General features: G+C 33.0%; 2 protein-coding genes across 19 annotated transcripts in view; one reads left to right on the forward strand and one right to left on the reverse strand.

Moving 5' to 3' along the window:
- The window catches only part of LOC128231279 (uncharacterized), a 46,726-nt gene extending 39,468 nt beyond the window's left edge, over positions 1 to 7,258 (forward strand). For 6 of the 9 annotated variants that reach the window (XM_052943895.1, XM_052943894.1, XM_052943893.1 and 3 more), the window contains one exon: positions 5,934 to 7,258. In XM_052943895.1, coding sequence (XP_052799855.1) covers positions 5,934 to 6,077 — 144 coding nt within the window. In that variant the 3' untranslated portion in view covers positions 6,078 to 7,258. Of the gene's footprint in view, positions 1 to 1,655; positions 1,739 to 2,696; positions 2,811 to 4,802; positions 4,869 to 5,933 lie in introns of all 9 variants that reach the window. The other 3 variants (XM_052943899.1, XM_052943898.1, XM_052943896.1) reach the window with 3 other exon arrangements.
- A 3,427-nt stretch (positions 7,259 to 10,685) lies between these two features.
- The window catches only part of LOC128231716 (rho GTPase-activating protein 39-like), a 77,416-nt gene continuing 69,707 nt past the window's right edge, over positions 10,686 to 18,394 (reverse strand). For all 10 annotated transcript variants that reach the window (XM_052944829.1, XM_052944830.1, XM_052944828.1 and 7 more), the window contains 4 exons: positions 17,932 to 18,045; positions 17,389 to 17,546; positions 16,714 to 16,975; positions 10,686 to 15,862 (listed from right to left, as the gene is read on the reverse strand). In XM_052944829.1, the coding sequence (XP_052800789.1) occupies positions 15,668 to 15,862; positions 16,714 to 16,975; positions 17,389 to 17,546; positions 17,932 to 18,045 (729 nt within the window). In that variant the 3' untranslated portion in view covers positions 10,686 to 15,667. The remainder of the gene's footprint in view (positions 15,863 to 16,713; positions 16,976 to 17,388; positions 17,547 to 17,931; positions 18,046 to 18,394) is intronic.

Genomic DNA, 18,394 nt, shown 5'->3' on the forward strand with positions numbered 1-18,394 from the left:
CCAAGCACATATGATTTTCTTTTTAGTCACAAGTTGTCTTTCCATTGTTTTGTTAAAGAGTTTCAATTAATCATTTCACTCTTGTTTAAGTCTCCAAAATTGATAAAACCTGATTGTTCATCATTTTGTGGGATATGTACAAGATTATTCAAGAGTTATCGGCCTTGCTTTATTTATTTAAACATTACAGAGGTGTTTGTCTGTCGAACTTAAAAAATACCTTAATTTCTAGAAGTGTATTTTGTGGGATGTTGAAGTGTGAAGTCTTTTGGAACTGGGAGTACTTTTGCTGTGTAATAAATTCAAACTGAAATAATGACAGCAAATTCTTAATCAAAATTTTAAGACAAATAGTTAGTACTAACAGATTTTGCAACAATTTGTTTGTCCATTATACCGTGTCTTTTTTCTTCTAGAGCAATATATAGGTATTGTCATGGCCTTGGTTTTTGTTGCTATAATTGTCATGCAAAAACTTAAATATTGGCCATAATTAAGACCATGTTAAAGACATTAAACCTGCATTCTCACAGATTTACTGTTTTGACTTTTTTTTGGTCTTGGAATGAGCTGATTTTTGTGTTAATATCTGCAGACCAGTGATATAAGAGTGCCTACAAAAGATCAGATCACAGAGTTAAATATTTCCGTTCGAAAATTACTGTTTTGCGGCAACGAGCGTTACTAATGTTTTATATAAAACATAATAACAACAATTTTACTTAAATATGAAAATCTGCGATCTGATTTTTTGTCAGCAGTCTTATATCTCTGGTTTCATGCATGTTTGCATAAACTGGCTTGTTCCAAGACATTAAATAATAAAAAAGGTGTCAAAATGTTCAATCTGTGAGAGTGCAGCTTTAAGATATACCACTGTTTGCAAATAAACCTAGCTGAATGTGTTTGTAAATCAATTATACTTAAGCATGGTTACAATTGCAGTTTTGCAATGATGACCATGTAATGTTATACCACCCAAACTAGAGCACTTTCTCTCAATTAACATTTCAGACAGGGTTGAGGTTGCGTTGGAAGTAACTGCGTCACGTTGTCAGTCACAGTTCTGCACTTTCATGGCTGTCAATCATATTACTGTAAACCCAAATGTCTTAAATGTCAGTTTCAGTGCAATCTTGCAGTTCATATTTAATGGTTTTGTCACATTTATCGTCTATTACTTGTGGCCCCATAGATTTGGGGTGGAGTAAACAACACCAATGTTCAGCGCTTTAAAACCTTGAAATGCTAATACCATTTGCAAACAGTAGTATGAAGTAGAGAATGAGTGTTTACATCTCTCCTTTGCAGTGTGAAAACCATTTTAGAATAACTTTATATAAATAATTGTTTGTACTTAGATAATATAGGAATGATTTAAAAAAACAACAGTAAGAAGTAATAGTAATATTAATGTTGTTTTTTAAAGTATAAATATTTTTGGCTTAGATAACCAATGATTCAGTACAAAAAAACGATTTTAATTCTCTGATTGTTAACATAAGTAATCTCATCACTGAACTGAATTATTCAAGCAGTATCAAAACCATTGGTCATCTAAGTATCTGTATTACAGAAATGCAGTTAAAGTAATTTTATTCGTTGCAATAATGTATTCATAATAATCAATATTGTTCTGTTGTAACACTTTCTAGGTGAGACAAAATAGTTTCCTGTCATATTTGTTAACGTCTACCAATTCGCCACGGATTTAAGGCCAACAGTTGAAATATTACGTGTAAACAAAAACTGTCTTCAATGTGCTTAAAAACCTCAAAATCTGCTTATTAACTTAAACCTAAAACCTTCTGTACATGTCCTTTTAAATATGTTGTTGGGTGCATTTAAAATGAAGGGCAAATTTATTATGAACAATCTTTGTGTAACCTACTGTTTTACACTACTAGTGACAGATGGTTATATACTTAAATGATTAGTTGGTGCACTGTAAACGAAATGGCAAGGTACTGATGCAATGATAACAGAGAATTAAGCACCAAGATTTAGAATCGGGCAAAATACCCTCAAAATTACCGTTGTATGTGTGTTAAGACATGCCTATGTATAAGGACATATACGGTAGCTGTGTTTAGCTTCAACTTTAAATTTATGTGTTGTCACTGGTTATGGTACAGTCTTATACAAGGGACAGCTGCCGCCTGGCAGGAAATTTCTGACTATAGTTCTAAATTGTCTCTTTCTTTTAGTTTAGAGATTAAAATCTTCTTGTGAATAAATAACAATTATAACAAGTCTGTTCTGAATATATTTGTGAGGTGTTTCTTACATAATATTTGTGTGCTCTGCCCAAATTTGTTACCAAAATTATACTTAATAAATTCATTCTTTAGCAAAACTGACTTAATGCACAATTGTTCATGGACTTTATTTCCTGGATTTGATGTATTGCAGAAGCTTGAAATATTAATGTACATGTAGTTAAAAATAACATTGATGAATAATCTGTTTGACTAATCTGAAATTATCTTAGTGATTGTTTTGTGTTGAGATTATTAAAAAGATCATCCTGAAACTCGCAAAACAATCATGCATAACATTTGCTCTTAGCACTTGTACCTTGAAAATAAAACATTGAAAACAGGGAACTGTTTTTCATTGGGAGGGCAGTTGGCGCAATTCAGTATAATTACATTTAACACCAGTAAGACTGAGAATGTTCTGTGTATGTTTTCTAGGCCGGGGTCATACGGCATGGACCTCCAACACCGTTTCTCTCTCCTAAACAGCAAGAGTACTCTGAGTTTCGGGACAGTAGGCCTTTTGTACGCTTCACCACATAGCCACTCTAGGTGTGTGTATTGTCTGCTGCTTTCCCCCACACCAAATTCTATAAATGTTGTCTGCTCCCTTTCCCTGCCCACTGTTGCATGCTTCCTTTTCCCCACCCATTGTATGCTCAAGCTTTCAGCTTGTGTTTACATTGGCTGCTGCTTTTTACCCCATCCCCTTTTTATGTTGTCTGCCTCTATTTCCCCACCCAATATGTTTGCCTGCTTCTTGACCCTTTTCATTTCCTACCAATCTGTCTGACCTGCCCCTTTAACATGATTTAATCTCATTGTACTGTATATTGTCATATATATGTATCATTTTGTAGCTGTTTTCTTGTGTAATATTGCACACATGTACTTACATTTCTTGTATCGGAGCTTGTCATCAGCTTTCTTATACTAATGTGCACCCTTTTTATTGCCGTTTAACATTTAATTTTATTCCTAAAAGGGATGTTACTTGCTGCAGTTATTTAAACTTTCAAACAGTTGTGTTGAAAAACTGTACTACACTGAACTAAGGCTGCAGTTGCATAAGATATGAACAAATCTGTACATAACAAACTACATATGTATGGCTATAGTAAATACTATCGACTGAATCATGTGTCCAATTTACATCTGGGGGCATTTATCTATGATAGCTTCAGTTGATACATTTGTAGCTAAAACATTTTGTTCTTCAACATGTTTTGACTGTTTATTATGCACCAGTCAATTGTAACCACGGCCCCCCAGGTCCGGGGGTATACCGAGGATAGCCGGGGAAATGGGCCGTGTTTTTACCTTTCAGGTGGCCCCGCAGTGCCAGATGAATGCGGTGGTTTTGTCTTCCCTTTAAATATAGCTGGGAATGCGGATCCATTTGGTGGTAATTTAACCATTTGTGCGTCCCCGCAGGGTGGGTTTTTTAGCCAGGGTTGGCTTGACCGAAAGTCAAAGTCCCCGCTATTCCCCAGACCGGGGGGGGGGGGGGGGGGGGGGGGGGCATGGTTACAATTGACTGGTACATTACGGAAGCAATTTATATAAAGCTTGTGGTTGCTAAATATATATAGCTGCAATGAATGGATTCATCACTTAAACAGTGAATGTCTACATCTGTACATGAACAGTTAATGGCTGCATCTGTACATGAACAGTTAATGGCTACATCTGTACATGAAATGTAAATGGCTACATCTGTACATGAACAGTTAATGGCTACATCTGTACATGAAATGTAAATGGCTACATCTGTACATGAACAGTTAATATCTGTACATGGCCAGTTAATGGCTTCATTTGAACATGAGCAGTTAATGGCTACATCTGTAATTAAACAGTAAATGGCTACATCTTTACATGAACAGTTAATGACTTCATCTGTACATGAACAGTTAATGGGTATATCTGTACATGAGCAGTTAATGGCTTCATCTGTACATGAACAGTTAATGGGTATATCTGTATATGAGCATTTAATGGCTTCATCTGTACATGAACAGTTAATGGATACATCTATATATAAACAGTTAATGGGTACTATACCTGTACACAAACAGTTAATGACTACATCTGTACATGAAAAATTATGGCTTCATCTTTACATCAGCAGTTAATAGCTACTGTGATGATGATGATGATGATGATGATGATGATGATGATGATGATGATGATGATGATGATGATGATTATGATGATGATGATCTGTACATGAACAATTTAAGGCTACATCTGTACACAATGATCAAAATATATAAATGATTAAAAAGCTTCAGCATCAGTTGTATTTAGTTGTTGTTTTTGCAGCTTATCATTAAGCATATACTTATATACCTAGCTGCTCTGGTCATTTTCCTTCTCTTTCTGTCTTCTTTAGTGTTATAATGTTGTTAAACTGTTTTCCTGTTCATATATTCTATTTTTTCTCCTTTTTCATCCATCTATTGATCCATGTCCAACATTTTGAAAATTAATTATTATCTTATTTTAAATGCATTTTCCAGTTCTTGTATTTTATGATTACAGCCTGTTCATTATGATCATCAGCTGAAATAAGCCAGTTCCCAGGCTATATTCTGGATGGGAAACCGGGTATTTAATGGCACAAATTGGTTTAGGGGTTATTGGAAACTGTTAAACACAAAATGCAGTTCATTGTTGAACAATTTTGGGCAAGGGTCACATGACTTTCCCTTACAGTGGTCAGATTTGATCATGTCTGTGTTTGTAAGGAACAATCATGGTATTGTCATAGTACTGGTGTTGCTGATGGAGATTGAATTAAGTAAACATTTGTTTAAACATTTTTGTCAGTATACTCAAAATCTATTATAAATCTTCACATAAGACTTTAACATTATCTAATAATGTCATCAATGACAATGGAAATATGTGCAGCATGGCTTTTAACTCTAGATAAAATAATCATTGAGCTATGTCCCTTAGTTAACAGAGAAAAAAGATGAGCATTCTGGCACCCACTTGTGATGCTCTTGTTTTTCTGAGTTGTCTTGTACATGATTCATATCAAAAAAAAATTCTGTTTGGATATTTGGCATTTTATTTCACAAAAATGTTTTTAATACTTTCAATTTATATATTGTTTTGGGCGGCTAAAATAAATGGTCTTAATTTTTTTTATAAGCCTTCAAAAAGTAGTATTTCTGTACATAATCATTTCATTGTGTACCCCATTTATTCAGTTTTCATTTAATTGTCCCATCATTATGCTTTGTTCTTTGCATGCACCATTATTCTACACAATATGATTTGCTTTTTACCATCTCTGTTTCATTTTCATTTCTGCCCTTCATCTACATTGTAGAAAATAGAATGAAAAAATAAAAGATACGAGTCAGTTAACTTTAACATGTTTGGATTGCAGTGGTTTTAATACTAAAACTAATGTAATGTTCATAATTTTTTAAATGTAAGATTTCTAATATTTGATGAGAAATGTACTATTTTGCATAAGAATATTGATTGTATATTTATATTTTCATTGCATTTACGCCACTATTTTTATTTGATTGTAAAAATTTGTAAGAAAATATTATCTAAAACAATCTAATAGTTTTCATAATTTATATTGATTTTGCTATTTCAACGAATAAAATGGTTATCATAATCATTGACCTTAAATTCATTTTACTTCAGGAGCCGGGGATGACTTCTACACCACCAAATCCGTTCCAGACGCCCAAAAATCGTTTTGAGTCGGGCCTTAACCAGGTTCAGTCTCAACATCATGTGCATTTTAACCCCCCTATGCCTCGACCTCCCCTCTTTTCCACATGGTAACCATGGCAACAAGATGTAGTATGACCTTTCTGTGAAATGGGGTCAAGGACATTTAAATAATTTCTATTTATAGGAGAGTGTGATAGTTGAAAAATTGTGATACTTCCATATAATATTGAAGGATCAGTTTCAATGACTGCCTTAAAGTATTGTTTTTATGTAATGTTTTACAAATCCAATAAAAATTGTTTTAAATAGTTTATGAATATAAACAGTATTTTGTTATATTTTTCCTTATCTTCTTCAAATGTACTTATTTATGAATTATTCATTGTTAAAGTACATGTATCTGTAAACATGCAGGGACTGTTGAAATAATTTGTTGAAATTGATTGATTGCACTATTTGTGATTGATTTTAGTAAATGTTATTCGGATACTGCCATGGTTATTAGGTGTATTTTGAATACACATGCTACATATATGTACACAGTGCGTTTCTATGTACTACAGATTTTGCTGAATGCTTGTTAAAGATTATTAGGGTTACATTATACTATTAAAATCAAATGTTGCGAGCTGTGATATCCATATTAATCCATCCATTTCTGCGTATTATGCTTTACTTACATATAGACTTAGGATTGTATAAGCTACTTTTATTATTTTTGTTAATCTTTTTTAATGCAAGTAATGCATTTTGTTGAATAATAGTGTTTGATACATTTGTTTTATTTGATCATTGTTTTAAGTTTTCACTTTTAGTTTCTGTTTTAAGATTTAATTTTAGTTAGAATTAAATGCTTTTATTGATTGGCTGTGATTTTTGCATGTTGCTACTTAAAGTTATGTTTTGTATAAACATATGTAGGAAGCATTTTATGATTTGTTTTTTCGTAAATGTATGTAATAAGCTTAACTATTGTATAGTCTTAGGGCTTAAGGAAATTTCTAATATCATCCTCACTTCAATAGCTCAGATTCTAAAATGATCATTCATTATTTATTTTTGTAGGTGAGAAATACATATAATGTCCTTTATATAGGTGACAGTTACATAAACTGACTTCAAACATTCATCAAATGATTCCATGTTTCGATCAATGTAGAATTATACGTCTTGTTATTGGTTTGAAGATTTGGCTATCCAACAGAAATAGATCAAATTGAAAGCATTTGTTTACTTGGCATATAGTAGATTAAACTGCACAGAAGCATTTCAATAAACTTCTATACAAAAGATGCAGTTTGTTCTTTACTTCTTATCTTTTAACATATTTGCCAAAATTTAACTTAATGTATAGTATACAGTACTGAGTTTTAGTGATACAGGTTTAATTATCCAATAATGCAGCTGAGTTCATGGTCACATTATGTCAAAGTTAAAGATCAAGGTCACATTTGATCAAAGACCAATGTCACAGGCAAGTGGTGTGATAGTTAATTAACTGTGTTATGTGAAGAAGAAAACATGCACTTTCCACATAGCTTTGAAGGACAAACATTTTAAAATTTGCTTTGAGGACACCATCAAGTGATCAATTTACCTGGGCTAAAGTGAAGAGAGACACTTTTTTTAGGCTGTACGCCGCTAGGCCTGCAGACTTAACTGTAAATCAGAATCTACCATCGGCAGATCGTACAGTTGAAAAATTAATGTGCGCACAGGCGTATCAACCCCAGCGCTTTTAGAAATGTGGTGGTCAACGACCTAATTTACATTATTAATAACATTTACATTTAATTATCTAGTAACCTATCTGCTCCAAGCCATGGAGCTGCGTTTGCATATTAAGTAGCTTGCTAAAAGAAGCGCTTTAATGAGTATTCATCATATGTTATGCAGTTAATATAATCCAAATATGCTGCATTTTTGTGTATAGAGAACGCATTTATTTTAATTTCGTCTAGTTATTTCAAGCATAATGAATAAAAATAAATACATGTTTATATTTTGGCTGTGGCCAGGGAACTACATGTAGATACTATTGGTTAAAATTAGAAGCATAATCATACAAGCTAGTATGAGGCCGATAATACACCATTTTACATGATTTAATTAATATTTTGTCGCTGTCTTGGCTGAGTTTACCCATTTAAAATAGAGCATAATGGTTTCCCAGTTTATTATGTCTCCCCCATTCATGGGAAGACATATTGATTTTTACCCTGTCCATCAGTCAGTCAGTCTGTCAGTCAGTCAGTCTGTATGTCACACTTCATTTCCGCTCAATAACTATAGAACGCTTAGACCCAGGAACTTCATACTTGGTGTGCTGGTTGGACATGACTAGTAGATGACCCCTATTGATTTTGGGATCAGTAGGTCAAAGGTCAAGGTCGCGGTAAACTTGAGGTGAAAAAACGGTTTCCGCTCAATAACTCAAGATCCTTTGGGTCCAGGAACTTCAAACTTGGTATGCTAGTTGTTCGTGACTAGTACATGACCCCTATTGATTTTGAGACCAAAAGGTCAAAGGTCAAGGTGGCGGTTACCTTCAGGTAAAAAACGATATGTTGGCGGTGACCTTAAGCTTAAAAATAGTTTCTGCTCAATAACTAAAGAATTCTTGTACCCAGGAACTTTATACATGGTATGCTTGTTGGTCATGACTAGTAGATGACTCCTATTGATTAGAAGATCAGTAGGTCACACGTCAAGGTCACCATGACCTTTAGGTGAAGAAATGGTTTCAGCTCAATAACTTAAGAACGCTTGCACCCAGGAACTTCATACTTGGTATGCAAGATGGTCATGACTAGTAGATGACCCCTATTGATTTTTTTATCAGTCCGTCAGTCGGCCAGTCAGTCCGTCAGTCTGTACTTCACACTTCATTTCCGCTCAATAAATAAAGAACGCTTGCACCCAGAAACTTCATACTTAGTATTGCAGTTGGTCATGACTAGCAGATGACCCCTATTGATTTTGAGATCAGTAGGTCAAAGGTCAAGGTCGCCATGACCTTGAGGTTAAGAAACAGTTACCGCATAGTAACTAAAGAACGCTTGCACCCAGGAACTTCATACATGGTATACAAGTTGGTCATGTAGATTTTGTGATCAGAAGGTCAAGGTCACGATGACCTTGAGCTGAAAAATGGTTTCCGATCAATAATTGAATAACGCTTGTGCCCAGGAACTTCATACAATACAAACTTTGTTTACATTTTCCAAGATTAATCAACAACACTTTCTTCTCATCCTCAGTGAGTATATATATATATATATATATATATATATATATATATATATATATATATATATATATATATATATATATATATATATTTGTATATATACTATATGGCACCATTCAAACTATGTACTCGTTAAAGTTGAGCGCAAAATCTGTAATACTAATGACTTCACATTTGGTAACAGACCAAGTACCAGTTTGATTATAAGCACACTTGGATATTGCTTTTAATATAACATTTTGTTGGCACATGATATGAATTTAAGATCAGTAGGTCAAAGCTCCAGGTTATGGTGACCTTGAGGTAAAAACAGTTTCTGCTCAATAACTAGAGAACGCTTGGACCCAGGAATTTCATACTTGGTATGCTTGTTGGTCATGACTAGATGACCCCAATTGATTTTGTGATCAGTAGGTCAAAGGTCAAGGTCGCAGTCTTGAGTTGAAAAAGCGGTTTCCGCTCAATAACTCAAGATCCTTTGGGTCATGGAACTTCATAATTGGTATGCTAGTTGTTAATGACTAGTAGATGACCCCTATTGATTTTGAGACCAAAAAGTCAAAGGTCAAGGTGGCAGTTACCTTCAGGTAAAAAACGATATGTTGACAGTGACCTTAAGCTTAAAAATAGTTTCTGCTCAATAACTAAAGAATGCTTGTACCAAGGAACTTCATACTTGGTATGCTAGTTGGTCATGACTAGTAGATGACTCCTATTGAATTTGAGATCACTGATCTTATGCAGTAGGTGTTCACTATTGAATATGGGTGAATAGGCCAAATTTCAAGGTCTCATCAATGACCACACAATTAGGGAGACAAGCACTTTTTCAAAAAAGCAATATCTAGTTATGTGTATATTTAGCATGTGAAAGTCACATTAGTACAGAATTATACAAATACCAATGCTTTTTTCAAATTAACTGTAAACAAGTAAATTTCTACTGAAAAAATACACAAAAACTGCGAAAGATACATGTATGTGATGTAAGCGATGTTATAATCAGTAAGGTTCAATGTGTTGTACACAGCAATATCAATTTCATGTAAGTTTTTGACAATTTTCTTTTTTTATCGCAATTGTATCATCTGGTGTCTAGTCCCTTTAAAAGCTCTGCGAAAGTTTTATGCAATAATCAGAGCTAATAAGATGACCACAAATGGATGCCAATGCTGATCTTTTATTCAGAGTAGTTCAATGGTACTTGCTCTACATAAAATTATAGCTATATTGTCATTGATGTGTTCCAAGTTCCATGTGAATATCTCAAATATTATAAACTAATGGCCAATATTAAAATGTTTGAACAACATCAACACCAAGGCTATGACGATACAATACTTTTTCGTTAAATACTGCAAGAACATGGAACTGATGTCTGTGTCAAGTGTTGAACTGTTTTTTGCATTTGTTACTTAAAAAGGCTCTCAACAGCTCTAATGGGGTGTAAAGAATTAACAGATGCTAAAAAAATGTAATAATTTTATTGCAGCATTTTGCAGTGTTAAAAAGACAAAATACCAGGCTACAATGTAAACTATATGATAAATAAAATCAATCTAAACATGTACAAAAATGATAATAATATATAATGAGGACATATTCATAGCATTTGGGAGGCAACAATACCACTTTAATAAATGTTCAGATCACAAACATAAACATTTACATGAAGAAAAGAAATCACTAAAAAACTAATTTACTGCAATTAAGGCCGAACCAATTTTTTTCATCTACAGCATTTAAACATGATTTACCATGGTATTTAAATGTGCACATACCATGATAAATTAGAAATTTCATTCAGTCTTAAAGCAATTACCTTTTTACCTGACAAAAATGTTTGTGATTATAAAGCATCAGATATTGGTTGGAAACCTGGGTACAATGAAGGCTTATCAGTCAACTCATGTCATTACTGTAGGATCTGTTTTACTTAAATTCCTCTGTAACCTTATTACATCTTTTTATCTTCTAAAACTTGCATTTTTTTAAAGTTATAAATGGGTCAATTCTTCAGAACTTTGTTACATTAAACAACGTTGTTACGTCATTGTTGTCAGCTTTTAAATCGATACTGCTCTGGAAGTTGAATGGATACAATTTTGACACGCAGTATTTCTAACAATATTTTGAGGCAACTGTTTAGAGGAATTTGTTTCTGCTTAAATATATGAGCATATCTTCAAATATTTCCTTTTTAAAAGTTAACAACGATTTCGTTTATCTAAACAATATCCGCCCCAATGACTGCTTAATACAAAAAATATTTGATATGGCCTAACTTTATCTTGCTGTTGTTGTTTTTACCATCAGTTTTACAATTTCTTTTACACAGAACGCAATTATAAACATTTCTTTGAAAATTGTGTTCTTTTAGACAACAATTGACAATATTTTGATTAGGAATCATTTAAATTAAAAAAAAAAATACATGGCACAAAAAACGACAACACAGACGAGTCAATAAATACTGGCATTTCAAACAGCATTTATAAAGTGGTTACATTTTCACACAAAAGAAGTCATAAGTACTTACAAAAGAGTATACTTTTCAAATTTACTCTGAAATTTACTCCAGATGTAACACCAATTTGAATGCAGATTAACATTATTACAACATCGGGCAAGATAATTTACACATGAATGTAAGGAATACGTGGTCATGGATTTGGCTTTTACAATAATGAGGAACATTTAGGCATTCTTTGTTATTAAACTTGTAACGAAAAATCGAAAAAATGCTTCGCAAATATGTATGAACCAATACTTTCAAGTTGTACTTTGAAAAACACAATATGGAGTAGCTATATCTCATGTTGAAGTATTGAAAATAAATGTAAAATGTGTTTTATAAGACAAACCAACATAATTTTGTTAACATTTCAGTTCACTACGGACAGAAATACCAACTCCACAAATGTTCTAGCCAGAATGCCCCTTTGTCATATCCTTAAATGCTATTTTACAAGATAAATGTAACATTCCCTTAATTTTCATAATACACAAACTTTGTGAATGGGTTTAATGCTATTAAACATGATTAGTTTCATGAGGTATCAATTACTGAACAAGTGTTTAGTTTGGTACACAAAGAGGTATACAAATTACAATCATATTTAATTTTCAACAAAAAGGTAATATACAATTATGAATCACTGATGTTGAGGTAAAGATAAAATGTTCAAATAAATTTATTATTAAATGCAAAACTTCGCAGTAAAAAATACAGAATAAAAAGAATGAAAGTATTGAAAGTCAAGGTCTCTTGTTGAACATAAATACATTATTATTTTGTATCTAACCAAACATGACCATGGAATTCTTTTTTTCATTGAGAAAACTGTTTTATTATCTGGTATATTCAATATTTCCTAATATCCTTCCAAGCAAATATTTTATTTAACATGATTAATGGGTGTATGATATTGGTACATTTACTCATTCATACTTGGATGTACACTGGAAAACATCCTTACCAAACTTGGTAGTATGCTTAAAGTTAACCTAATTATCACAGGAGACATGGTCAAGGTCATTTACACTTACACATACATAAGATATGGGTATTTCTTATTCAACACTGTCAGACAACCTTATTTTTTTTTGCTTCAGTACTAAATTTCAACTGAATGCAGACATAAAAGTGTGAAAAGTGTCATAAAAAAGTGTCATAAATCCAGAAATAACTTTTTTCAGCTATTTTTTGACATAGTATAAATTGAAAAATTCAGCTTGCTCCTGACTTTGTTACTAAATCAATTATAAACAAAGTCTTTGAAAGAATGTACATGTTCTTCTTTTATTAAAAGACACAGTCATAGTATGTTTTTTTTATTTTAAATTTAATTGCTGTAAGAATAAATTGATTTAACCTTTTTTATGTTTATTTATGTTTATGTAGTATACTGAATATGAAAAAAACAAAAAACAGAGCTCCGAGAGTGTCAAGGCCAAGGCTCGTCTGTTTTTGTTTCTTCAGTCTCAGAAGGGGCATAACTTTACAACTATTAAGCCAGAGTTATAGCCCTTGCTAAACATGTGTGTATTGTCACTTGCAACATGAATACCAAGTTTCATTTGAACAATTTTTAGTGTAAAATGTTTCGCAAAAAACGTTGACGATGACACCAAGGCCAGGACAACACCTCTACATTCTTTCTTTTTCGAAAACCAGACCCGCTAAACTGGAGGAAATTATTTAAATGGATAACTACTGTTTTAAACAAAACAAATTAAGAGCTCTAATATATACACATGTACACTAAATGTCAAAGCACAATACCAAACTAATTTTAAATACTAAAAGAAAACCATAATAATATTAATAAATTGCTTGTGTTATATCTTCGACTAAATGTGCCCTATAAATATTGACCAACACATGTTATGAAAATCAATCATAACAAATTCCATACAGAAAGAAAAAGAATTCAGACCAATACATGTATTTCAAGTTTCTGGAACATTCTCATAGAAAAACAAATATATGACCATCTTCATATAAGCACCCTATAGTTATAACACACCTACAATATTTCCAATATAGCCTTAATATAAGGAGTGTAAACTTTGTTCAAAAAGCGATGATGAATGAAATGAATGCGTTTGATCAAAACTAAACTTAAATAAACTAGATTTTTCTTTTGCCATGTTATATGTACTTTAAGTCTTGTATCAACTATCGTCAATTCATTTTTTGTTCAATGGATGTATCACAAGGAATTAATTTCCTAATTGTACATAGATAGATAGTACATATAGAGCTGTAGTTAATACTCCACAGAATATGTAATAAAATTTTCCTGCCTATGAATCATATTAATAGACTTGCAATAAATGGATTGTTTGTTTTTTTCAATGTTTAACATAGTATTAAGAGTATTCTTTTACCCATTTTTCTCTCTACCGGTATTTTTCTTTTGCGCATTATCTATCTAAGTGTATCATCCACAGTAAATTTTGGTATTTGAATTGATGCATGGACTAAATGTACACCTAAACAGAAGAATATTCTTGCCAATGATTCTTAACATTTTATTCCAATATTAAAATCAAACAGATCTATTCAAATTTCAGCAGATTATGCCTCTCACAAAATAATATCATCTATTCCACTTAAAATATTCCAACTAGAATATAAACTTAACAACATCGTACAGAAAAACAAAATGTTAAAAACAAACAATAAGATACAAATCAAATACTATTCACCAACATGAGGGATACCAAAAACAACATGGATACATCGTAACAACATAAACTGTCCATTAAAGCCAGAGTGGGCTTATCAGAAAATCAGAAATATAAAGACATAAAAGCTGGACCAGCTTTCAATGGCAAAATAATATATAAATATTTGTATAAAAATTGTTAAATCAAGTTTTTTTTTTCTAAGATTTTTTTAAATACTAAGGTGGTCTGCTACTAATTAATAATATTACACTAGAATAACTTAATGCAAACAAGAAAACTATGTATGGCAGATATGATATATAGACACCAGCTGCAGTTTGATTCATGAAGTAATGATTAAAAACATACAAATATCACATTTCTGAAAATACAAAGCCCAAGATGAAATGATGAATTTAAGCTATCGCTAGATGCAGTGAAAAAGTATACAATGTAACATCGCCAAGAAACACAAGTTTGCTAAGGATGACAGACCAATTTATTTATAACTGATTTGAACAAGAAAATCAGCAATTGTGATTTCATTAGACTTCTATCTTATTTTCTGCTTTTATAAAAATTGCACAGACATAAATGGCAGGTCAAATACGAAGGAACGTTTTTCATGTTTTTTCTCCTGAATTATTCATTTGCTTATATCATTAATTTCAAAAACATGATTCTAACATCATAATAACTATTTCTTGTTTTATAACATCCATCAAAACTGTTCATTTTTTTGTTGTATTAAAAGTTAAGAAACAAGTCAATACAATATCAATTTTATTCTAAAATTTGAAGCCCATAAGTGTTGTGAGGCCCATATGGTAGACAAGCAAAGAAAAAATAGTTCTAAAAAACCTGCAATCAAGTTAAGCTTGCAATAGAAACCTCACAATGCTACGTCAACCACTGTTCTACAATGTTCTAGAAAAACTCAAAAATGTAAGTTTTTGAAGAGTCTGGATTTAAAAGTGAGAGACAATTAATTAAATATGTAAACAATCACAGCCCTTGCAGCAACCAAAGTACTGGGGCCCCTTCCTAGCCATAGCCCCTACTTCAACAATGAATCTACCCATCTCCTGCATTATATGGTTATTTCATCATTTCTTATTTCAACAACGAGGCCCTTACAGGGTTGGCAGGATCTCCCATTTCATTACCACACTATGAGGCCCTTAGGGGAAATATCCAGATTCACCCCTTTAACATCTTTCATTTAACAGGAGGCCCTTACTGGGTACCACTAAATTTCCCCCAATAAAAACATCCATCATTCAATCCCATCCATAAAGCTAGTGTCGAGGTTCTGTATGAGTGTTCGAATGAAGCCCATTTCTTTCCTCGTGTTCTCGAATATAACCTGGGGCTCCTGCGACTGACATCGAAGACAGTTCGGCGCCATCACCATTGCGAGGTTGTTCACGTCCATTTTAGTAACTAACGCATTTTCATTTGCTGCAAATACCTGGAAGACAAATTTTGTACATTTTACAGTATCCATAAATCACTGTGTATGAGAAACACTTTTTCCTCCCCAAGAATTTCCATAAAAAATATCTATAGTATTAGGCTTTGACATTTTCTAAGTCATTTCAGACCGAAATTACTTTAATAGAAGATAAATGAAAGAAAAGGTGTTTGTAAACATTTCACTCAAAAGGGACTTCACACTCTTGCGCACAGTGGTCAGAAATTGGCTCAGTGTGAACATTATTTGATAAGTTCATAGAGAGCTGAATTTTCTACCTTCTGTACCCTGTGCGTAGGAGTGATAACTCTCATTGATTGATGCATTTAGTTATATCGGCAAAAGAAAATCGGGTCTGGTTAATAAATAAATAAATGTAGTTCATTATTTTAAAGTTTCGAAGTTGTACGATTGATTTTACTTAGGAGTAATTTTGATATAAGATGTGATGAAATTTTCACTAGGGAAATGAATGTTGAAAATATTCAGTGACCAATCTGAACCTACTTGTCACAGCGAAAACATTTATGCTTTTGCCAAAAATGGTTTATATGTGTAGCTGAAAAGCAGAACTTCCCTTATTTGACAAGCATTCAGGCCTTTTGTTCATACAATTTGTTTTAGCTTTATTGGCAAGATGACTATAGATTGATATAAATCATGCCTGCATCTGGGTGGAAACAGAGAACTGGAATCTTCATTGAGTGGCCAAAAGAATATGCTTTGAACAAAGCTTGCAACTAACCCACTAAGAGCCAAACTATTCACCTAAGAATTTTAATCAGTTTTATAGGGCCATTAAAACAATGCTAAAATAATAATTAACAACTCAAGTATTTTCTGAATACCTGCAAAAATCGTATTAGATACGCTAACACCAGCCTGTTGATTTCCGGCAACTTGTTAACCACGTCAACAGCTGCCTCTGCATTTGTAAAATTATTGACACAGTCACTGTAGAACTCTGCAGGAATGAGTGGAGACTCAAGCTCGCGATACCAGAGTTTGAGCAGTGAGGCGGGGACATGGGGGTCGGAACATTCTGTCGGTGTCTTCCATTGGTCACAGTGGATCTTAAGTGTGTTGACCTCATCAATGTCACCTGGGACTCTGAAAGAGGTAGAAGATAGTACAGTCAATATTTTCAAGACAAAACAGAAAATCAAGTCATGTAATACAAGCGTAACATGTTATTGTCTAAGGAAATCCTTGCCAATGTTTGTGACCAATTTAGCATTCATCAGACTATGATTATTTTAATCAAAAGAGCTGCGAAGCAAGTTGTTGAAATGTCAATGCTTGTCATATGAGAATAACTGAACAGCTATTATAGCCAGAGTGACAGCGCTGACAATCACAACAAGGCAAAACTGACTTTTTCAATTAATGTAGCAACTTTCATTGTTTCTTACAGATCGCAAGGCAGTTTAAATGACCTAGCCATTGCCATTGTTTTGGTCAGAAATTTTCAAGAAATATTTAAAAGATGAAACATGTGAAACAGTTGTTAACATTGCACAAACCTAAAGATCCCTTCCGTCTGAGCACCGTTAAGCCTTAGAACCCACTCAGAGAGCGTCGTCTGTATCCATGGTAACCGTCTGTCCGGGTAATGGTCTCTCTGCATTTTCATCACATCTTCCAACGTGCTCCCAAACATGGACGGGCAGTAGATGGACTTCTGCAGATAGAGAAATAGTTTCATTATCTATTGTATAAATATATACCATACTACACAACTTTCTTTTCTATTAATAATATTGCCATTTGATATATTTGTTGCTTTAACCAGGGGTTTAATTATTCACTTTTTCATTTATCATGTGTACAATTCTGTTGTTTTAAGGCCGATGGTTAAAACTCACACTTTTATCATGATAGGAATTATTCTTTAGAATCAAAATTGTCAACAGCTAAAAACCATTCCTCTTTTAAAAAAAAAAAGAACATGAAAGTTTAACACACAAGTTTCACTTAAATATGTTGCAAAAATATAATTGGAATACCCCTCATGGTTTCTGACAATTGGATGATCCAACGTAGTTTAATCCTAATGTCAAACTAACCTTTGCCTGTTCAATTTCATCCATGGAAGGTTTGCGCACGCCTCGTTTGGCCCCAGACTGCATGCTCCTGTCGAGACGCCGCTTGCAGTGCTCTGCAAAGTGGTGAATGGGAACCTGAAATTACCCCACCCACTCTGTTACACATGTGAGACTAGCCTTACCAAATATAGCACCATCCCTACTGAATGACAGATGGGTCTGACTTTATCAAATATGTCACCGAAATAGAAAACTGTGTTAAAATAAAATCTATCATAAAAATGCATAAAAAATATGTTATGTAACTTGGAAGAAGAAAAGTGACTGAAATAAAAAATCATCTTATTGCTAATTCATAAAATAGTTTTGTATTAAAACATGTATGGGAAGTGCAGACATGCATGACTACAATGCCATTACATATTCCATCAATACTCTTCAACATTACACACTGAGACAATTTCCATAGCATTAAAATAATAAG

This window comes from Mya arenaria, chromosome 4, assembly GCF_026914265.1.
Source record: "Mya arenaria isolate MELC-2E11 chromosome 4, ASM2691426v1".
NCBI lineage: Eukaryota > Metazoa > Mollusca > Bivalvia > Myida > Myidae > Mya > Mya arenaria.